The 18,585-nt window shown below is 35.7% G+C and overlaps 2 protein-coding genes across 2 annotated transcripts; one reads left to right on the forward strand and one right to left on the reverse strand.

Moving 5' to 3' along the window:
- Positions 1-7,891: 7,891 nt before the first annotated feature.
- Positions 7,892-11,544, forward strand: LOC131931898 (NADH-ubiquinone oxidoreductase subunit 8-like). The gene is made up of 6 exons (XM_059288727.1): positions 7,892-8,009; positions 9,099-9,161; positions 9,332-9,421; positions 9,875-10,047; positions 10,691-10,819; positions 11,064-11,544. Exons 1-6 carry the CDS (start codon positions 7,973-7,975, stop codon positions 11,193-11,195), a joined length of 624 nt encoding a protein of 207 aa, XP_059144710.1. The 5' UTR covers positions 7,892-7,972; the 3' UTR covers positions 11,196-11,544.
- Positions 11,545-18,459, reverse strand: LOC131931897 (F-box/WD repeat-containing protein 8-like). The gene is made up of 12 exons (XM_059288726.1): positions 17,534-18,459; positions 17,192-17,296; positions 16,764-16,928; positions 16,364-16,452; positions 15,940-16,115; positions 15,246-15,451; positions 14,712-14,858; positions 14,205-14,309; positions 13,862-13,989; positions 13,518-13,694; positions 12,827-12,934; positions 11,545-12,368 (listed from the first exon to the last, which is right to left on the reverse strand). The coding sequence occupies exons 1-12, from the start codon at positions 18,191-18,193 to the stop codon at positions 12,224-12,226; spliced, it is 2,211 nt and encodes a 736-aa protein (XP_059144709.1). The 5' UTR covers positions 18,194-18,459; the 3' UTR covers positions 11,545-12,223.
- Positions 18,460-18,585: the final 126 nt, after the last annotated feature.

The raw sequence follows: 18,585 nt of genomic DNA on the forward strand, positions 1-18,585 counted from the left end.
GTCTAACCCTAGGCCGAGCAAAGAAGCAGAGTTTCTATGAGGCGTTTCTCTGGGGATGTAATTCCACCACCCCCACCACGAAAAAATAAACCACATGATGTACCCCAGAGGCGTAGCGACCCTTCCCGGCGCCCGGGGACAAACTTTTCGATTTGCACCCCCCCCCCCCCCTCGAGATTTCGATTTGCATCCCCCCTCAAACTTTCGATTTGCACCCCCCCCCCCCCTCGAGATTTTGATTTGCACCCCCCCCCCTTTAAACTTTCAATTTGCACCCCCCTCAACCTTTCAATTTATTTTTCCAACCCATTTTGGCGCCCCCTGAGGTCGGCGCCCGGGGACATATGTCCGCCCCCCTACCCGAGCCCCCCCCCCCCCCCTCCACTCGCTACGCTACTGATGTACCCATAGACTCTGTTAGTGAATTCGTTGCTCACTCTTTACATTCTATAGCTTAGATTTTAGGGCAACCCGCCTATTTAGAACACTACCTAAGATTTCGTTCAATTTGTAAATATAGCCTATCAATTAATTAACTGTATTTAGAATCTACTTTGTTATTATTAGTATATATTTTTTTAAAAATCACATTCAAAATTTACTCACACAAATTTGGATAGGTCGGTTAAAGCAAGCAGATGTTTGTTTTTTTGTTGTTTTTTTTTATCCGAATATTCTAGAATTACTAGGCTCAGTGTGATGTCACAATGTGTTGTAAGTTAATATATACAACTTTCATCAAATGTTGGATGGACATAACCAATTTTCTCATTGAAATTTGAACATTTTCGTTTTTCTGTCACCCCCTCGGATGGCGTCACTTGGTTAGCGCCCCCTTCTCCTCCTTGTGACGCCACTATAAAACCATATTTACGTTTTTATCGGTCCCTGTAATAAATATAACCAAAACTGGATTTGTTTCCATATGTGTAATTGATCTTGGTATATTTGTCAGATTGTTACTATGTTCAAATACCAACCGATGCCAATAAAAAAATGAGTTCGTTTGTTATACAACATTAAGTGTATAGCTTTTATATTATTTATAACATAGATCTAGAACATTTGACTTTGATATCATTGTATATGAACTTGACAATATTAAACATGCGAAGTTTATTTAATTAAACAATTTGACAATTATAATATTAAATTACACTTATATTACACAACAGTAAGTGATGTATTTGAGTGTACAATTTGTTTGTATACTGCTTTTCAGCATCAAAAGAACTTTTTTTTTATAAATGTAGCCTATAATGGAGTATCTCCCTTTTACAGTTGTTAGAACATATAAATAAAAAGTACACCGAGTTGTCTATCATACATAAAACAATAGAAATAAAACAAACTGTTTCGCCTCAAAATTATTTTTGTTTCACTACTCAGCGTTTATCTGGCCAGTTGTTTAACTTTTTGAGAGTGTTAAAATACAATCAATAAAATCTCTCTGATACAAATATGTTCACGTTGTTTTTTTTTTTGTTATAAATGTGTGAACTAACAAATATAATATCCTGTACAAAATGTATTATTTATTAATGTAAGAAGAATGTACTAATAAAAAAACTGAAACAATCACTGCGCTTTTTAAAGCTTATTGAGAATCTTGGTTCATTATGTTTTTCTTTTAAAAGCATGTTTACATCGTTGAAAATATATATTGTTCCTAGGCACATGGTTAACCTTACATGTGTTAAAACTATATAATTTGTTGTTGTTGTTTTGGCTGTTGTAGTAGAACAGTTTAAAGCATGTCATGAACTAAAAATGTTGGAAATCTCCAAAATCGTAAAAAATATGAAAGTTGCTATTAAGAGTACAGAAATTTGAAAGTATTAAAAAGCTGTTAGATTTGCAATTTTAAAAAAAAACAGCTAATTTTAAAAATGCAGTGCTAGATTTGACATATAACAAAAATCTTTTTAAAGGGTCATTCAGAAATAGTCACGCATTTTTTTTTACTGAGGTCACACATCGTCAATAAAAACCAGACGCCCCCCTCCCTCCCCCCCCCCCCCCCACACACAACCTACACACACTTAGAAATTACCTCAAACCTCATTAGAATTTTTAAATAAATAATTTAAACATTTTTAGTTCACTTATTAAAAAAATATATATAATGACAATTTAAAAAAAACGAATGCGTAAAAAGCTATAAATCTATTTTTAGCCATAAAGCACATGTGACATTATGTGATTTAGGCGTTTAGCTAAATATGCGCCGAACATGTGTTTAAAATCATTCCAGAAACTCCTCAGTTAATAAAACTTTGTTTTTTAAATGTTGTGAAAAATAGAAGCTACTCAATTATAGTTACAGAGAAGAGGGGTCATCCATAAATGACGTCACGATTTTCTGGACGATTTTTACCTCCCTTCTCCCCTCCGTCACGCGTCGTCAAAGCCAGACCCCCCCCCCCTCCTAAAATGACGTCACACCTCAGACTACAACCCCCCCCCTCAAAATTGCTGTTGAATTTTTCTTAAAACATCGATATTTTTCCAAAATAATGTCAGAACTCTGTCAACATAGAATACTTTAATCATCAATTCCTATTAAAATTTATTAAAACCGTTTTCTAAAACGCGAAATAACGGCTAAAACTCATTTTCTAACATTGCTTTTTTATAATGCAAAAAAAAAGTGACGTCACACAATCTGACCCCCCCCCCTCCCCCTCGTCACACACCGTCACAAAATTACGAACCCCCTCCCCCCTACGAGTGTGACGTCATTTATGGACGACCCCAGAGGACGGTGGTGATGTGTGTGTGTGTGTGGGGGGGGGGGGCATCTTTAAAGACGTCATAAATGGATGCCCCATCAGCTGTCCCACCACTAGACGTACACAAAGTATGTGCTAATTATTTTGAGAATTATATCTACACATTAGGCACAGCGTACAACTGCTAACCCGAAATCGCGAGTTCGGATCCCGGGCTTTAGTCCGATACCCTGAGTCCACCCAGCTCTGGTGGGTACTTGACTCATGTTAGGGAAAGTAAAGGCAGTTCTACTTTTATATCTTTCCCATTGATCGTCAGGTCCGAAAGGGTAAGTTCGCTAATGACAGATTACAATCAACCTGAGTTTCTTCCAGGCATCTCTTCGGTGCACAGTCCGTCCCCCCCCCCCCCCGAAGAAAGTCACCCCCCCCCCTTCCCCGAACGAGATGGAATTTATATAGAAAACATATACTTTTACCAGTGCCCCCCCCCCCCGAAAAATGTTGTTTCCCTTTCCCCCCCCCCCCCCCCCCCCCCCGAGAAGAAACGCTGCAATCAACGAAGGATTAATTAAATAAAAACAAGTCACTGTTCTTCAGAAACACTAAAACTAACACGCCATTTTGTACGGAGACAAATCTTTCTGTGCAGTTATTTAACACAACATAAGAGTAGAAGAGCTAAATGGCAGTCCAACTTACAATGAATGATGAAGATTATTGCAGGTTACGAAAAGAATGCGATCAACTCTACTCCCCTCCCCCAGACTGACAACAGACATCGAGCAATCTCACAACAATAGGACGCCTATAGTATTAGCAATATAATATAATATAGCCCACCTTGTAATAAAGAAACATAAAAGAAATAAGGGGTCATCCATAAATGACGTCCCACTCGTAGGGGGGAGGGGGGGTCCGTAATTTTGTGACGATGTGTGATGAGGGGGAGGGGGGGGGGGGTCAGATGTTGCGACGTCACATTTTTGCATTATAAAAAGCAATGTTAGAAAACGAATTTTAGACGTTATTTCGCGTTTTAGATAACTGTTTTAATAAATTGTAATAGTTTAGACAAGATTTTGGAAAAATATCAATGTTTTAAAAAAAAATCAACTGCAATTTTGAGGGGGGGGGGTTGTAGGTTGAGGTGTGACGTCATTTTAGGGGAGGGGTCTGGCTTTTTGTGACGAAGTGTGACGGAGGGGAGGGGGGGAGGTAAAAATCGTCAAAAAAAGCGTGACGTCATTTATGGATGACCCCCAAAGTTTAAAAATTCTCTTTCATTAAAAAAAAACGAGAAAAAAAGTGTTAAATCTAATTAGTTAATTACTTTAAAAGAGCATTCTAGAGCAAATTCTAAAAAAAAATATTTTGCTATTAAATATGTAAAACAATAAACCTAACGCCAAACACATCACCATTTGCCTCAGATTCATTTACAGTTTAAGAAGATTCTTAAATCTGACAAAACTTAAAAATATAATACAAAAAGGAATTCAGCCCACGAATCATAACATTATTTCATGCATAACAAATAAAATAACAAAACTATTTTAAGTGTATCGCCTTAACACAAATTAGTTTAAGCGAACTTGCACAGACAAATTTACAATTATTCTTTCAGATGTCACCTGCTCCATACACACTTTCAAAAAACTGTTGTAGATGATAAGTATTTTTTTTATTGATGATCAATTACGTATCAGACACGACCAACCATGGATTCTTATGTTTGGTGTTCAATTTTCAAATGTGGTGTCACCCCAATCTCCCTTCGATGGACCGTGAATTTAATCCTGATCAGATTATAATGCGTTGTCATCTCTATTACATTTGCAGTTGTTGTCATCCCTTTCTTTATATCTATGGCGTCAATCTGTACACATGTAAGCCCTGCTAGGGGGGAGATACCTTAAAATCTACCCTTCCCTAGGCTTAACTAACTAATCTGTCCGGTCAGTGCAACCGTGGTAGAACCCACAGTGGTTAAACCCTAACCTTAGTCTAAATAATAAGCTACTAAAATAAAACAAAAACTTTTACAGTTAATAAAATTTATTGCATGGAACCAAAAGTTATAAAAAAGAATAGATAAAACTGACACAAAACAGAACCAAACGAAACAAACTTTTTACATCAAACAAAACATTACGTTTGACCATTTGCTGGTGTTGCGCCGACTTATGATGTCTAGGATGGTCCAGGCCCTGACACACAGAAACCTCCCTTCATCCATTCTCGACATCCAAAAGTCCACACCAAACAAAACACTACGTAAAACCACTACGTACAATACATTACGTAGAACACAATACGTACACAACAAACTTTTTACACCAAACAAAACAATTCATATATAACAAAACAATTCATATAACAAAACAATTCATATAACAAAACAATTCATATAACAAAACAATTCATATAACAAAACAATTCATATAACAAAACACCCAGCCAAGTTGCCCAAGCAACCTCACTGGAAGGGGGGGGGGAAGAGAAAAAGAAAAGGAAAACATAAGAAAAATGCATGGTAATGGCAGATATATACATAAATATATACACAAGTTCAAAATGCTACCTACTACTACTATCTAGCTAAAGCCTCGAGTAAAACTAATCCTTACTATACAATTCTAAAAGCAATTCTCAAAAACAACTAACCACTGTCTAAAGAAGAACTAGCAACTTAAAAATAACGTGTAAACAAATTCATCGTAGAACCAATCTTTCCTACACAAGGAGCAGCCCGAAGCCATTGGTCTACATAAACAATATCCATATTGATAACATTAAATTAACAGACTCCGCTAAGGCCCCAATGAAGGCAGACACAAAGCAAGCGATACTCAATACGACGTTGCACGAAACAGCACACACATTAATTTTAAACAACCTAAAACTCGAGGCAACTAAAATATACTAATCTAATTACTGTCTAACCAACTGACTATTGACTAATCCAATCCTAGTCAATAACACATCATAAAACAATCAAGTAAATGCACACACGCATTCACACCAGTTTAGGAAACACCCCTAAACACACTGGCCTAAACCACGTGGTCCGAAACACACGCCACGGGTTTAGAAAACACAAAAATACATTTTAATTCAAAATAACACATCACGTGCATACCAGACATGCCGATGCTCACTATCTCGTTTTAGACGAAAATGAAAGAAAACGAGAAACATCGACAGTCGCATTCATACAAATCACATAAAGATAAAGTATAAAAAAACAAATACCTCCACGCGTGCGGTGCGCCACGCAGAAACCTGACCCGACCTACATCTCGCCGCGGGTCAAAAAAAAGGAAGAAAATCACTCCGAGCGGTCAATTTATACTGACCGCTTCGAGCGGAAGGGGGACCCCGTGCTGTTCCCCATTGGACCACCATGCACTCCCAGATTCGCAACAAATAAAATTAATACAAAATAAATAATCCATTCACCCGCTCACATTCACCCCTTTTAAAAATCTTACAGTCCCTGTAAGACAAAAAAATACATATAACAATCTTAAAATAAAACATGCACCCATCTCTTACACCAAGCCTATCAGCTTGAATGCAAGAAAAAAACAATTTCCATTAACATTAATCTTGTGTCTCTGTGCTCCCAAAAAAAAACTCAAGGCACCAAGATAGTGTTCCCTTTACTGAAGGCTGATCCGCGCTACTAGTCCTGTCGATCGTTCATCCGGAAGGACAAGGGGGGAGGGTCAGCCTAGACCCGCCCAGTGCTAATGGCACACGTTGCCTGTCCATCCCGTCCACATGGGTCCACTACACAACACACCGTGTTCTGGTTCTGGCCTCAGCGTAAGCACACCGGTGGAGCGTCCGCTTGGTTGGTCCGGAGATGACGCAACCGCCTTGCCCCACTGGCTCTCCGACTGTTACCCGCCCCCAATGATCGTGCCTCCGCTCCGACACACCTGTGGGGCGGGTGTCCAGTAGCCCTCTTTGTGGGTCAAGGAATTGACGTCATAGGCCTCTCGTTGTTCACCGGTCTGCCGTACACACCAGATCCGTGCCACGCCCGTGTGTGCTGTCCAGTCTAGACCACACGAGGCCGCCATCTTCATCACACGCCAGGTCCAGTGCCACACACCGTGCCTTGTCCAGCCACGCACACTGAAGGCTCGTCGAGGCACGTCTCTCCGCCAACCTGACTGGGTGTTTAAACAACAAACAACTTCTACACAAGTTCACACCAAACAAAACACTACGTAAAACCACTACGTGCAATACGTTACGTAGAACACAATACGTACACAACAAACTTTTTGCACCAAACAAAACAATTCATATATAACAAAACAATTCATATATAACAAAACAATTCATATATGACAAAACACCCAGCCAAGTTGCACAAGCAACCTCACTCCACGCGTGCGGTGCGCCACGCAGAAACCTGACCCGACCTACATCTCGCCGCGGGTCAAAAAAAAGGAAGAAAATCACTCCGAGCGGTCAATTTATACTGACCGCTTCGAGCGGAAGGGGGACCCCGTGCTGTTCCCCATTGGACCACCATGCACTCCCAGATTCGCAACAAATAAAATTAATACAAAATAAATAATCCATTCACCCGCTCACACACATACACACCATATAAACGCATTTAGAATAGACATTGTTTTCTCTGGAAAAAGAATGTTCTCTTTCCCCTCCATCAGAACCCCGCCCCAATGTTAATCTGTTCTTAACTATTCAATTAAATCTATTTTTTAATGTGTTCTTTTCACATTGAGTTATCAATGTGGTGTCACCACCACACGAAGTCGGGGAATGACGTATCAGTTGTTGACACTACTCAAAATATTAGCAAGCTTTTCAGTTGGTATTAGTATTACCTTCCCACACTACAACATTCTGGTGATGGCTTTAAACCTGCAGTTGATGATAACAAACAATGATTATTACTAATACAGCTGGAAGTATAATTGTTTTCTCTCAAGTTAGCAAAGTTTACGTCATGGTGTCAGCACTCCCTCCCCCTCTCTCGTTCGTTATTCTAAATTTGGAGTTAAAAGACTATTTAACTAATTATATAATCATTAATTAAACTGTTTTTAAACAAATCTTTTTTTCCGATTTTTGCTTTGGTTTCGTTAAAACATAGATCTAGATTTCTCCTCTTTCAGAAAATAAACGAAAAACGATAATTTTGCGTTTATTTTCGTTTTTTGCTAGGCCCCATAGCAATCAAGGTGAATGTCAAAATGGCGACGCTGAAGATCTTCAGTGCTCGATCTAGCCGTAAGTGTTTACTAAAGCGAAGCATTAACTGCCTACTAGACTGCTAATGTTGTTATGTTTTATTTTAATATTAAGCCAGAACTGAAATAGCCGCTGCATGGTTATTAATTTAGAAATCACGTCTCCTCACTCTCTAGGACTCTACTCAGGCCTCTCTCGGTGCAGTCAGTGCTGTTGTCACTGTCAGTGTTGTTTTGTTTGTTTTGATTTCTTGTCTCATGAACTTGCTTATTACTAGATTCTAGATCTAACTAGAATACTAAAAATCTATATCTATACTTGGGCATTATTTGGCCTAACTCAGACACTAAGAGTAGATCTGTTTAGATCAGATATACTAGACTAGAAAGTTGAAAGTAGTCACTGAAAGTAGAGATCTAGTTTTAAACTTTTAGTCATTTAGATCTAAATTTTTCTAGATTATTTTTTTATTCTGAAATTCATTTCATGATTTATTCTGGTTCAAGACTTTAGACTAAATCTAGATTTACCTCAGATTTAGTTAGGCATCTAAAACGCTAGCAAAGGTACAAATTCCTGCAATAGCTGCAAAGTGCAAACACTTGGTTTTTGGCACATAGTCTACTAGCTAGATCTAGATCTACTACTTAGTAAACTTACTCTTAGACTTAAACAATAAAATTAAGGCCGATGCTAGCCAAACAATAAAATTAAGGCCGATGCTAGCCGGTATAAGATACGCATGCGCAATGGAAACTACGACTTGCCATTGCGCAGATGTTTTCGATGGTACTGCGCATGCGTGTGTTTACAACTGCAGAACCCTAACACTAATCCTATCTCTATCCCTAATCCTAGCCCTAATCCTATCCCTAATCCTAATCCTATCCCTAACCCTAATTTTAGCCCTAACCCTAGCCAAGGTCACTGCGCATGCGCAGAGCTATCTTTTGCCGACTAAGTGGAGACGTTGGGGAGAACAATCTTCTTCCGAGTAGTCACTTCATAAAATTAATAGGTTGTTTTTGAATGCATTGCAACTTTTTTATCTGAATATACTTGAATGTAGATCTAGTTCAAAGTCATTAGGCCTAAAGTCCTAAAGGTTTAACCTATTATTTTTTACAGTTGGAGGTTTGATGCGACAAGGGTTGATGCCTGTGTTTGCCACACAGCACCGAAATCATTACAGTTAGTATATCTTTCTATATTATTATTTAATTATAGTTTAGTTTGTGTTCCTTACATGATGTTGGTAATAACAAGAGTAGATTTGCTTATTATTGTTGAATATATGTAGCATTGTAATTTGTTTGCTTAACTGATATTATAACACATTATTTTTAACCTTAATGTTACAGAGCAAGTTGGACAAAAAGAAGAATCTTTAGAGTGGGCACCCATAGCTGATAGATTTGCTAATACAAATTTTTGGAATGACATGCTGAAAGGTGAAAGTATTTTTGAAATATTTTTATTTTACCAGGTTCGGGTTTTATGAAGAAATCACTTCTCTCCGGGGATTTTTGCTTGTGATTCTACTCATACCACATTCACTTAGCAGTATATAGGTTTTTGTTTTTTTACTTACCCGAGTTTGGGACCAGGCAATATTTTGAGTAAATTGATCCTTATTTGTAATAGACACATGAGTGCCCTACATAAGCTCTAAATTTTAGGCGGTCTGTTTGAGTCCACCCAGCTCTAATGGGTACCTGACTCATGTTAGGGAAAGTAAAGGTGGCTGGGCATAATGCTGACCTCATCATCCCTTCATATGCCAAGGTCAAGAAACATGAACTCTATCTGCCCTATGGATAGTTAGGTCTCTGAACCTTATTACTTCCCACATGAGTCAGCCTCTGACTCAGTTTATTCAGTCTTGTTTGCATTTTCTGTTCTAGGTATGGGTGTTTGCTTGGGTATGATTTTGAAAGAGCCAGCTAACCTCAACTATCCTTTTGAAAAGGGACCTCTCAGTCCTCGTTTTCGTGGAGAGCATGCCCTCAGGAGATACCCCTCAGGTGAAGAGAGATGTATTGCTTGTAAGCTTTGTGAGGCCATCTGCCCAGCACAGGTATAAACTTACCTCATATGTTTGAGTATTTTAATTAATCATTAAGCTAATTAGGGGTCAGGTAGGTAAAGCTCATAGTTACAAACCGAAAAAGTCCCAAGTTCGAATCCCGGGGCAAAATTGACTCAATAGCTGGGGACAGCAACACGTCTATGAAAGAAAACTTGAAATTCAAACCACTGATGCCTTTTAGTTTGTTCTTGGTTTGACTAAGGCTATGGAAGCAAATCCAGAAAGAAAAGCAGGCTGAAATCTGAGTCAATGGCTAATGGCTCATAACAAGTTGAATTGTAATACTGAATTGTGTTGGAAGAAACCCCTTCCAATATTACAATTAAGAATAAAGAGGAAGATTTGAGCTATACTAACAAGCAATGTAGCTTTTCCATTTTGTGGCAGAGATCTAATGTTTTCTCTACTGAAGGGAGAGATTTTTCTGTTGAAAAAGGTGTTACTTTTCTAGTGCCTGACTTTAAAAATAATTTGAAATTATTCCCACTATATTTTTAAAGAATATTTTCCCCTTATTTTTGTACATCCAAATGCAAACAAGCAAAATACTTATTCTATGTTAATGATGTTTAGAAGGTAAATAAATGACATTTTACTTTTCGGAACACTTTAGCTACTGTTTTCATTTTAGGCTATTACAATAGAAGCTGAACCTAGAGCAGATGGAAGTCGCAGGACAACACGCTATGATATTGATATGACAAAATGTATTTATTGTGGCTTTTGTCAGGAGGCTTGTCCAGTGGATGCCATTGTTGAGGTTTGTATCCAAGTGTTAAAATAGTCTCCTACCTTTATTATGGTTTAGATTTGTATCCAAGTGTTCAAATATTCTCCTACCTTTATTATGGTTTAGATTTGTATCCAAGTGTTCAAATATTCTCCTACCTTTTTATGGTTTAGATTTGTAGCAATCTAAAAGATTGGATGAGTGAAATAAAGAGTGTGCGCTGGGATAAGTAAATTTTAAAAGACTTGACCAAAGTCTTTCTTGTTGTTTACAGGGCCCAAACTTTGAGTATTCGACAGAAACACGAGAAGAACTTCTATACAATAAAGAGAAACTACTGAGCAATGGTGACAAATGGGAGACGGAAATTGCCGCCAACTTGCAGGCAGATTATCTCTACAGATAAATATTTTTTCATTGCATTAAATGTTGTATATAAATTATAATTGCAAGATATTTTGGTTAGCGTTTTATTTTCTGAGAAGGTGGTCAATAAAAAAATTTAATGTTAATTATTGATTGACGTCATTAAATGAGTTACTAATAATGACACGACAGTGATAGTGAAAGAGTTAATAAAAATTATCTTCAAGGATAAAGGAAATATTGTTAAAATTGTTTACTAGAGTTTCAAGTTGTTGAATGTGTATCTGGTATAGATGGAATAGTTTTGATATTTGTCTGCTGATAATTACTTATCAACTGATATTCATTGTGTAGAAACATTGAAAAAAATAAAACAGGAGATTAAAATGTACACAGCTGATATATTCAATTTATTTGGAAGAAAAATAAGTGAAAATACATAGTTCTACATTTATAATGTTTACTACAACTTGTATAAAAATCCTTGCAATTATCAACACTAAAACAGTAAAATAAAACAAGATTAAATTAAATGGTGCTGTTGAAGAATTTTGCCAGACTAATTACTTTTTGGGCCTCAGCAGCGAAATGGTATTGTTTTAATACACTCAATTTAGGTTCAGGCAAAGACTAGAAATTAGCTTGTCCAGCTCCCTAAAAAATTAACACATCCCTTTTTACCCATTGTAGCTTATCACAATTGTTAAATTGATCTAGGTATATAAATCATTTAGCGATAACTATTGAACAACAAAATATTTTTCTTTATTTCTGGTATATCACATATTTAAAGGTATTAGGTCAAATAGTAGAACATTCAACTGCTAACCTGAAAATCTTGAGACCCCTGAATCCACCCAGCTCTAATGGGTACCTGACTCACTTTAGGTGGCTGACCATACTATTCCCTTCATATGCAGAGTTCACATCGACCATAGGTTCAAATAAATTATTCAAATTAACGTCAAATTCATACTCCATTTTAGAAAGGCTATACTTTTAGTTTAGTTCATTTATTTTCTCACTACCAAATCCAAACCCCATTCATTATAATAAAAAGGGTACAGTTCAGTTGACAGTGTCGTATGGAACAGCAAGTCCTATGTTGTAGTCATAAGCCTCTGGTTCTGTGTATGTGGACAAACAAATGTCTGGTATTCCCTGAGTCTGTTGATTGGCCAGGAAGTCATACACTTGTACAGTACCGCGGTACCTGGGCAGTGAACAATAAATTATGACATAAACATTTCACAAACTTACAGGAGGTCATGTGTTTAATGAGAAAACATAAATTTTTTTTAACTGTAAAGGCCAAAAAAAATTTAAGGCTATTCGAACACCTTACTCAAAGTTATATCAGTAAGTGTAGTGTAAAAAAAGTAATAATGTTCGGGTCAGAAATTAAAATTTTGAGTTTAAATATAACTTCTACTCATTCCAACTGAAGTAATATGGGTATTTTAATAAAATGGAGAAGTTCCATAATTAGTCTTAAGTGCTTAATAGTTTTGACTTCTATAAAATTGAAAAGTAAACAAGTTTTTTAGATTAGGCTACAATACTCCACAGACCTACCTTAGTAAACAAATGTTTAGACTAGGCTAGAAAACTCCATAGACCTACCTTAGTAAATAAAAGTTTAGACTAGGCTAGAAAACTCCATAGACATACCTTAGAGAAGACACAGTTTCAAATTCATCTTGCTGAGGGAATTTCAGATATGGAACATTTCCAATAATGAGAAGTCGATCATCAAAATGGCAATATTCCACAGGATGTCTGAGGGGTAAAATAATGTACTTTCCTGGATACAAAATTACAAAATTCCAACAGAATATATGGAATGACAAGAAACACTGACATTTAAGTCAAGTACAAGCCAGAGGTAAGAAATGTCAGTGTAACAATCACTAATCTCATTAAGAACAAAGTAGCAATTCAAAGAGTTTAAAAGATCTATTTGACTCAGATTTTCAGAAGAGCAACCATGTGCTCTATCACTGGTCCATCCCATATCTTCTAGTCTTATTTTACAAAAATCCAGTAGTTTCCAACAAAACTGTGCGCTAGTGAAGCCTTGAGACACACTATTTACTGTACACATCATCACATTCATAATTGTAATGTTGGGATTTCCTCCAACAAAATTTAGCAGTATTATGTGTCAACTTGTTATGTGCCATATCGGCTGCTGACAACAATTTCAGCCTGCTTTTCTTTCTGGAGTTGCTTCCATAGCTTTTGTCAACTCAAAAACAAACTTCAAACATGAGTTGTTTAACTTTAAAGTTTTCTTTCCTAGATGGATTGCTGTCCCCCAATTCAAGCATTCCTTTACTTGATATAGAGTTAAATTAAAAACCTGTTGTGAATATCCCAGAGCTTTCTGCACATTCTCTGGTCCCAAACGTTGACAAAACCTGCCTCGTCAGCAGAAACAACCTTCCAGTCATCCATCTGGACAGTTTTCACTCTAGCTATGTGGCCCACCAAGGTTTGGGCCGCATAGGAGCCAACTCTAGTGTCATACAACCTAATTCTGTCATAGAAATTTAGAGTCATTAAAATTAAAAAGGTTTAGACAGATATGACTTGTGTATGTTTAAATATCAATTTCACTTCTAATTTTATAATTATTAATAGTAATTAAATTTATAATAAGTCTAAATTTAAAATTGATATAATTAATTCTTAAAAATTGTTTACTTTCTATCTCCACTTCCCGTGACCAGTTCATGAGGCAGACAATCTGGCATATGGATGCAGGAAATAAACCAAGTGTGGCCAGTTAATGTAGATTTTAAATGGCTTGTATTTGTGTCATAAATGTTCACCTTAATGTTTGGAAAAATTGGATTATGAATATTTTAAAATTTCTATTACTGAAAGTAAAAAATCAATTAAAAATCCGAAGATGATTTTTTAAAATTTGAAACTTTGATGGAAGGTAAAAACTGTTAATTACAAAAAACTACAAGAATCTAATGAACTTGTTTAAGCCTAACAACCCTCTGCCTTTAACTCCCTGTACAAACAAACATTACTAGACCTTGACTTGTGTTGATGGGGTGTGCACATTAAATCCAACAGCCAACTCAGACAAGCTCTCTCGTAGTCCAATAGAGGAGACTGGAGCCCAAATTATATTGTGAATCTAAAAGAAATTTGTATTATTAAAAATTATTTTTGTATTATCAATTTGTGGGTTTTCTATATATATTTGATTGTTGGGAATTGTAACTGATTTAAAATTTTAGAAAAACAATTTTAATCTTGGTTTAGCTATTAACTATGTAGGCCTAATTTTAAGTAATTATTACAATTACTTAAGTAATCATCAACAATATTTAAGCAACATTCAATTTGCAGTGAACCTTAAAATTTAGTGTATGGGTGTTGATAAATGTGAGGGGAAAATACTTTGAAACTGTGTGTATCTTCAAGAAAGTCGAGAACTTTTTATTAAAAATAATTTATTTTTAAACCACAAACGTTTAATCAGATAAAAAACGGTAATTTTAGAACTGCAACCATCTAAATTATTTTACAATCTTACTTCTGTGAAACTGTTCTGTTCAGGTGAAGTTTTAGCTAAATTTGAGTCCATGGCAATCTTTTTTAAATGCACAGAGCTGTGGCACGTTATGACAAGCAGGGCACAATTGTCCTGGCAACTGTCCTTATACCAGTCCACTTGGGATATCTGTGACAGAAGAAGCATAGCTATATTACAGATAAATTAATAAACAAATGTCCTGCAACCGCCCTTATACCTGTTCACTTTGGATATCTATGACAAAAGAAGTATAGCTACACTACAGATAAATTAATAAACAACGGCAACGGTCCTTATACAAGGCCTCTTGGGATATCTGTGACAGAAAAAACATAGCTACACTACAGATAAATTAATAAACAATTATCTATTGAGAGAATGAAATAATAAAAGAAAATAACATGAAATTCACAGTCCAATTTGTCTATTCTCCAAAATGCTACTCTATTTCATTTTTTCTGAAATTATAAAATTATAAAATAATATTTTTCTTTTTTTTTTAAATTATCATTAGCACAGGATAAAAATGCTTACTGGTGTACTCATGTCAAAGTCCTGAATGTTTTCTGCGTGTAACCCTTGCATACATGCAACCTGCACCCGAGTGGCTTGGGAGGCAGCTACCACAGAACATTTGTGACTGAGATCGTGGGTGGACAGGCTGGTTATGTCTGGGTTGTTGAACCTACAAGTGTGGACTGGCTCTGTGCCTGCATCATTGCTCCAGATATCCACAAAACCTGAGAAATACATCGGACAAAAAATTATTACATCAGAAATAAATTAGATTCAGAGTTTAGTATAATCATTTGTGATAAATTACGGGATTAAAAAGTGATAGCGCAAAGTAAACTTTATGCAAAATTTTGAAATATTAACAATGAGTAGCCTACATCTACTTTAGATGTACTATATGGTGGCTTTAATGTTTATTTTTTTATTTTTTCAAACTTAGATTTTAGATGAATACATTGAATGTACATTCAACAATAAAGTTAAGCTAGTGTATAATAATTTTACAAGCAGAGTACTCAGTGCAATTATTTATTATTAAATCTTAAGGGAACACTAAATTTGCTAACATGGGCACAAAGGGAGCAAAGTGAAACTGAGTCCAGAGGAAAGGTGTTACTGCAACCCTTTGCTCCTCAGGAATAAGTCAAGTCAAATTAGCTAAAAACAAGTAATATTTCTCACTCAACAACAACAAATAGTAATTGTTACCAACCATGTTTAAATGAAGCAGCTGTGATTAGTTTTGTTGTGGATACATGCTTGATTTCATTGTGAATTCTACCAAGTTCCTCAGCATTTTCATCAAGGACTAAAGCAGTGTTGCTGGCATTTAAAGTACACTCATCTCCAGTTTCTATGTTCCATGACCTCACATTACAGCTTGTGTAGCTAGAGTAAATTTAGTAATAATGATCATGCTAAAATAGTTGAGAAAAGAAATAAACATTTTACTAAAGTAGCCTATACAAAATTCAAATAACAGTTTGCAAAACTAATACTGTTTGTTGTAAATTTAACTATACACAGTAGTATAACTGTATTATCAACTTTAATGAATTTTGCCATAAATACACTATGTGCTGTAGATGTACCCTGCTAAGTTATTTCAATTATGTTTAATAAATATCAATACCAACCCAGCAACAATGATTGAGCTGTGTGAATGTACCGCACAGAGAACACCGCCTCTGGGAAAACTTAAATGATAGGGTTTGCCGATTCTTGCCTGAATTAAAAAGAAAAAATAGTAACCAATTTAAAAATAGTAATAGTTACCAATTTAAAAATACTGTAGGCAATTAGTAGCGACAATCAAAAAATTCCAAGATTTCCATTTAAGGCATCCTAAGCTACAAGCATTGTTTAAAAAAAAGGTGTTTTCAAGAAGTGTTCGATATTTAGGCTTTGCACATTCTACCGCGTAGGTTTTTCTTTATTGTGGAAAATGTAACATAAAACATTCAAAGTAAAGGTATTAATCTTTCTTACAAAACATCAGAGAATTATTTTTTAAAAATGAATTCATAAGTTACTTACCTTCCAATTAGCTTTCTGTATTCTCTTTTGCTCTGTGTGCCACCGAGCTTTTCCTTTCCAGTTTTCTCCATCAACAATTTGAAGTTCTGTATCAAATCCCAAATTATGACATATCCGACACCAAAGAAGTTCATCCTCTGCTAAGCTACGCCAACTTCGACTAACCTATAATTACAAATTTATCAAAGAATAAAAATTTTCTTTAATAAACAAAGTTTTTTTTTTTTTTAATTGTATTTTAGTGTAGCAAAGTTTACAAATCTATCAAGCAATTTTAATATATTTCTTAATACTGGTTTAAGTGTTACTAAAAAAAATCAAAAGTGAAAAACTATAGTTTCAAATCTGTGTCAAAATAAACATAGTGTATTGGTCATTAAAATGTGTTATCAGATCATGGGCTACCTACTTAATACATAGATGATTACCTGAGAACAACTGCATAATGACTTCAAGTCTAAGTGTTGGAATATTTGAAGAGCTAGCTCCCTTGGAAGATTGATGTCGAAAAAGGGGATTTCAGTTATTTCATCCTAAAATAAATATTAAGTATTGATTAAATTTAGACATGAGATTTTAAATATTGTAATCGAGCAGTTACAGTATTATAATTGTTGACAAGGCCTTATCAAAATCTCAGTTTTTTTTTTTTTGGAATCAGTGCTAATTAGTATCATTCATTTGTAGTATTATTCACATTCATTATAGCTCACAACATATATTAAATTGTATATTATTTGTAAATTAAAATAAATTGAATACTACATTACCAGATCCGCAATAAACAGATCCAGAAACTTCTTCTCTGCTTTTTTATCATCATTTTGTGGCTTTAATTCTTGTGCATTGTCCACTTTCAATTTTTTATTATCATTTTTATGTTGCAAGTCATGTACAAAATATTTTCGTTTAGAGTATGAGAGTCCTGCCGATTTAATGTCAGATTTTTTATCTCTGACTTTCAACCTCTTTGGGGCTTCATTTAAAAACTTTGTCAGGATTTTAAAAGGATAATATTCTCCAGCTTCGTCTGTAACATTGGCTAGTGCTTTAACTGCTTTAGTGTCATCCACGTCTTGACTATTATCGTCATCGAAGTGTGCATACTCTTTTCTGACTGCAGGCAAATAGTCATTCACAAAATGGCTTAGCTCACTGGTGCCCAAGTTATGTTGGACATTGTCATTTTGATTGGGCCCACTTAATTTGATTGTATCTGTTGTTGTGTTTGACGGGTGTGATTTCGAACCGATATTTTCTTGGACACTGCTGCTACAAACTAGATCTAGATCTACATGAACCTTTGAATACTCTGTTATATTATTGCTATTGTTAGTATTACTACTATTAGCACTAGAACAATGCTGTAACTCTTTTTTCCACTCTTGGCGAAATTTTTCTAAGTCATAGTCACTACCAGGCTTAGACATTTTTCAAAATTAGGCCCTAGCTGTTTTAGGGGCTTTTTTTTTTGGTATGCACTGTATTTTAGTCTGCTGGTAACTTTTGGGTAAAACAATAAGGCGCAGTATTATGAGTGTTAAACTCAAGTTAACTGTTAGGTGTAACAACTGTTAGTTGTCAGGGCCTCCTACTCAGTAGTAACTACTGTTTTAATTATTTCATGTTTTGTCTAGCCGTGGTAGCCCTAGCAGTTAGCAGCTAGTCTGGCAGCAAGGCTTTTAATTTGACTTTTGAGTCCTGTAGACTTTCACTTTTGAAGTTTTCACACTTTTGTTTTATTATATTAATAACTAATTACTAGCTATTAAGCTACTATTAGTATTAGTATGCTTCTTGGAGCTAAAGACCTGAGAGAAGT

The sequence above is a fragment of the Physella acuta genome, unplaced genomic scaffold, assembly GCF_028476545.2.
Source record: "Physella acuta isolate Inbredline_101_S28 unplaced genomic scaffold, ASM2847654v3 ptg002051l, whole genome shotgun sequence".
Classification (NCBI taxonomy): Eukaryota; Metazoa; Mollusca; class Gastropoda; family Physidae; genus Physella; species Physella acuta.

Coding starts and splice junctions, on each gene's coding strand:
- LOC131931898 (XM_059288727.1), top strand. CDS start 7,973: ATGGCGACGCTGAAGATCTTCAGTGCTCGATCTAGCC. Junction 9,162..9,331: donor ACAGCACCGAAATCATTACA/GTTAGTATATCT, acceptor TTAATGTTACAG/AGCAAGTTGGACAAAAAGAA. Junction 10,048..10,690: donor AGGCCATCTGCCCAGCACAG/GTATAAACTTAC, acceptor TTTTCATTTTAG/GCTATTACAATAGAAGCTGA.
- LOC131931897 (XM_059288726.1), bottom strand. CDS start 18,193: ATGTCTAAGCCTGGTAGTGACTATGACTTAGAAAAATTTCGCCAAGAG. Junction 16,116..16,363: donor AGCTCAATCATTGTTGCTGG/GTTGGTATTGAT, acceptor AATTTACTCTAG/CTACACAAGCTGTAATGTGA. Junction 14,310..14,711: donor AACAGAACAGTTTCACAGAA/GTAAGATTGTAA, acceptor AATTTCTTTTAG/ATTCACAATATAATTTGGGC.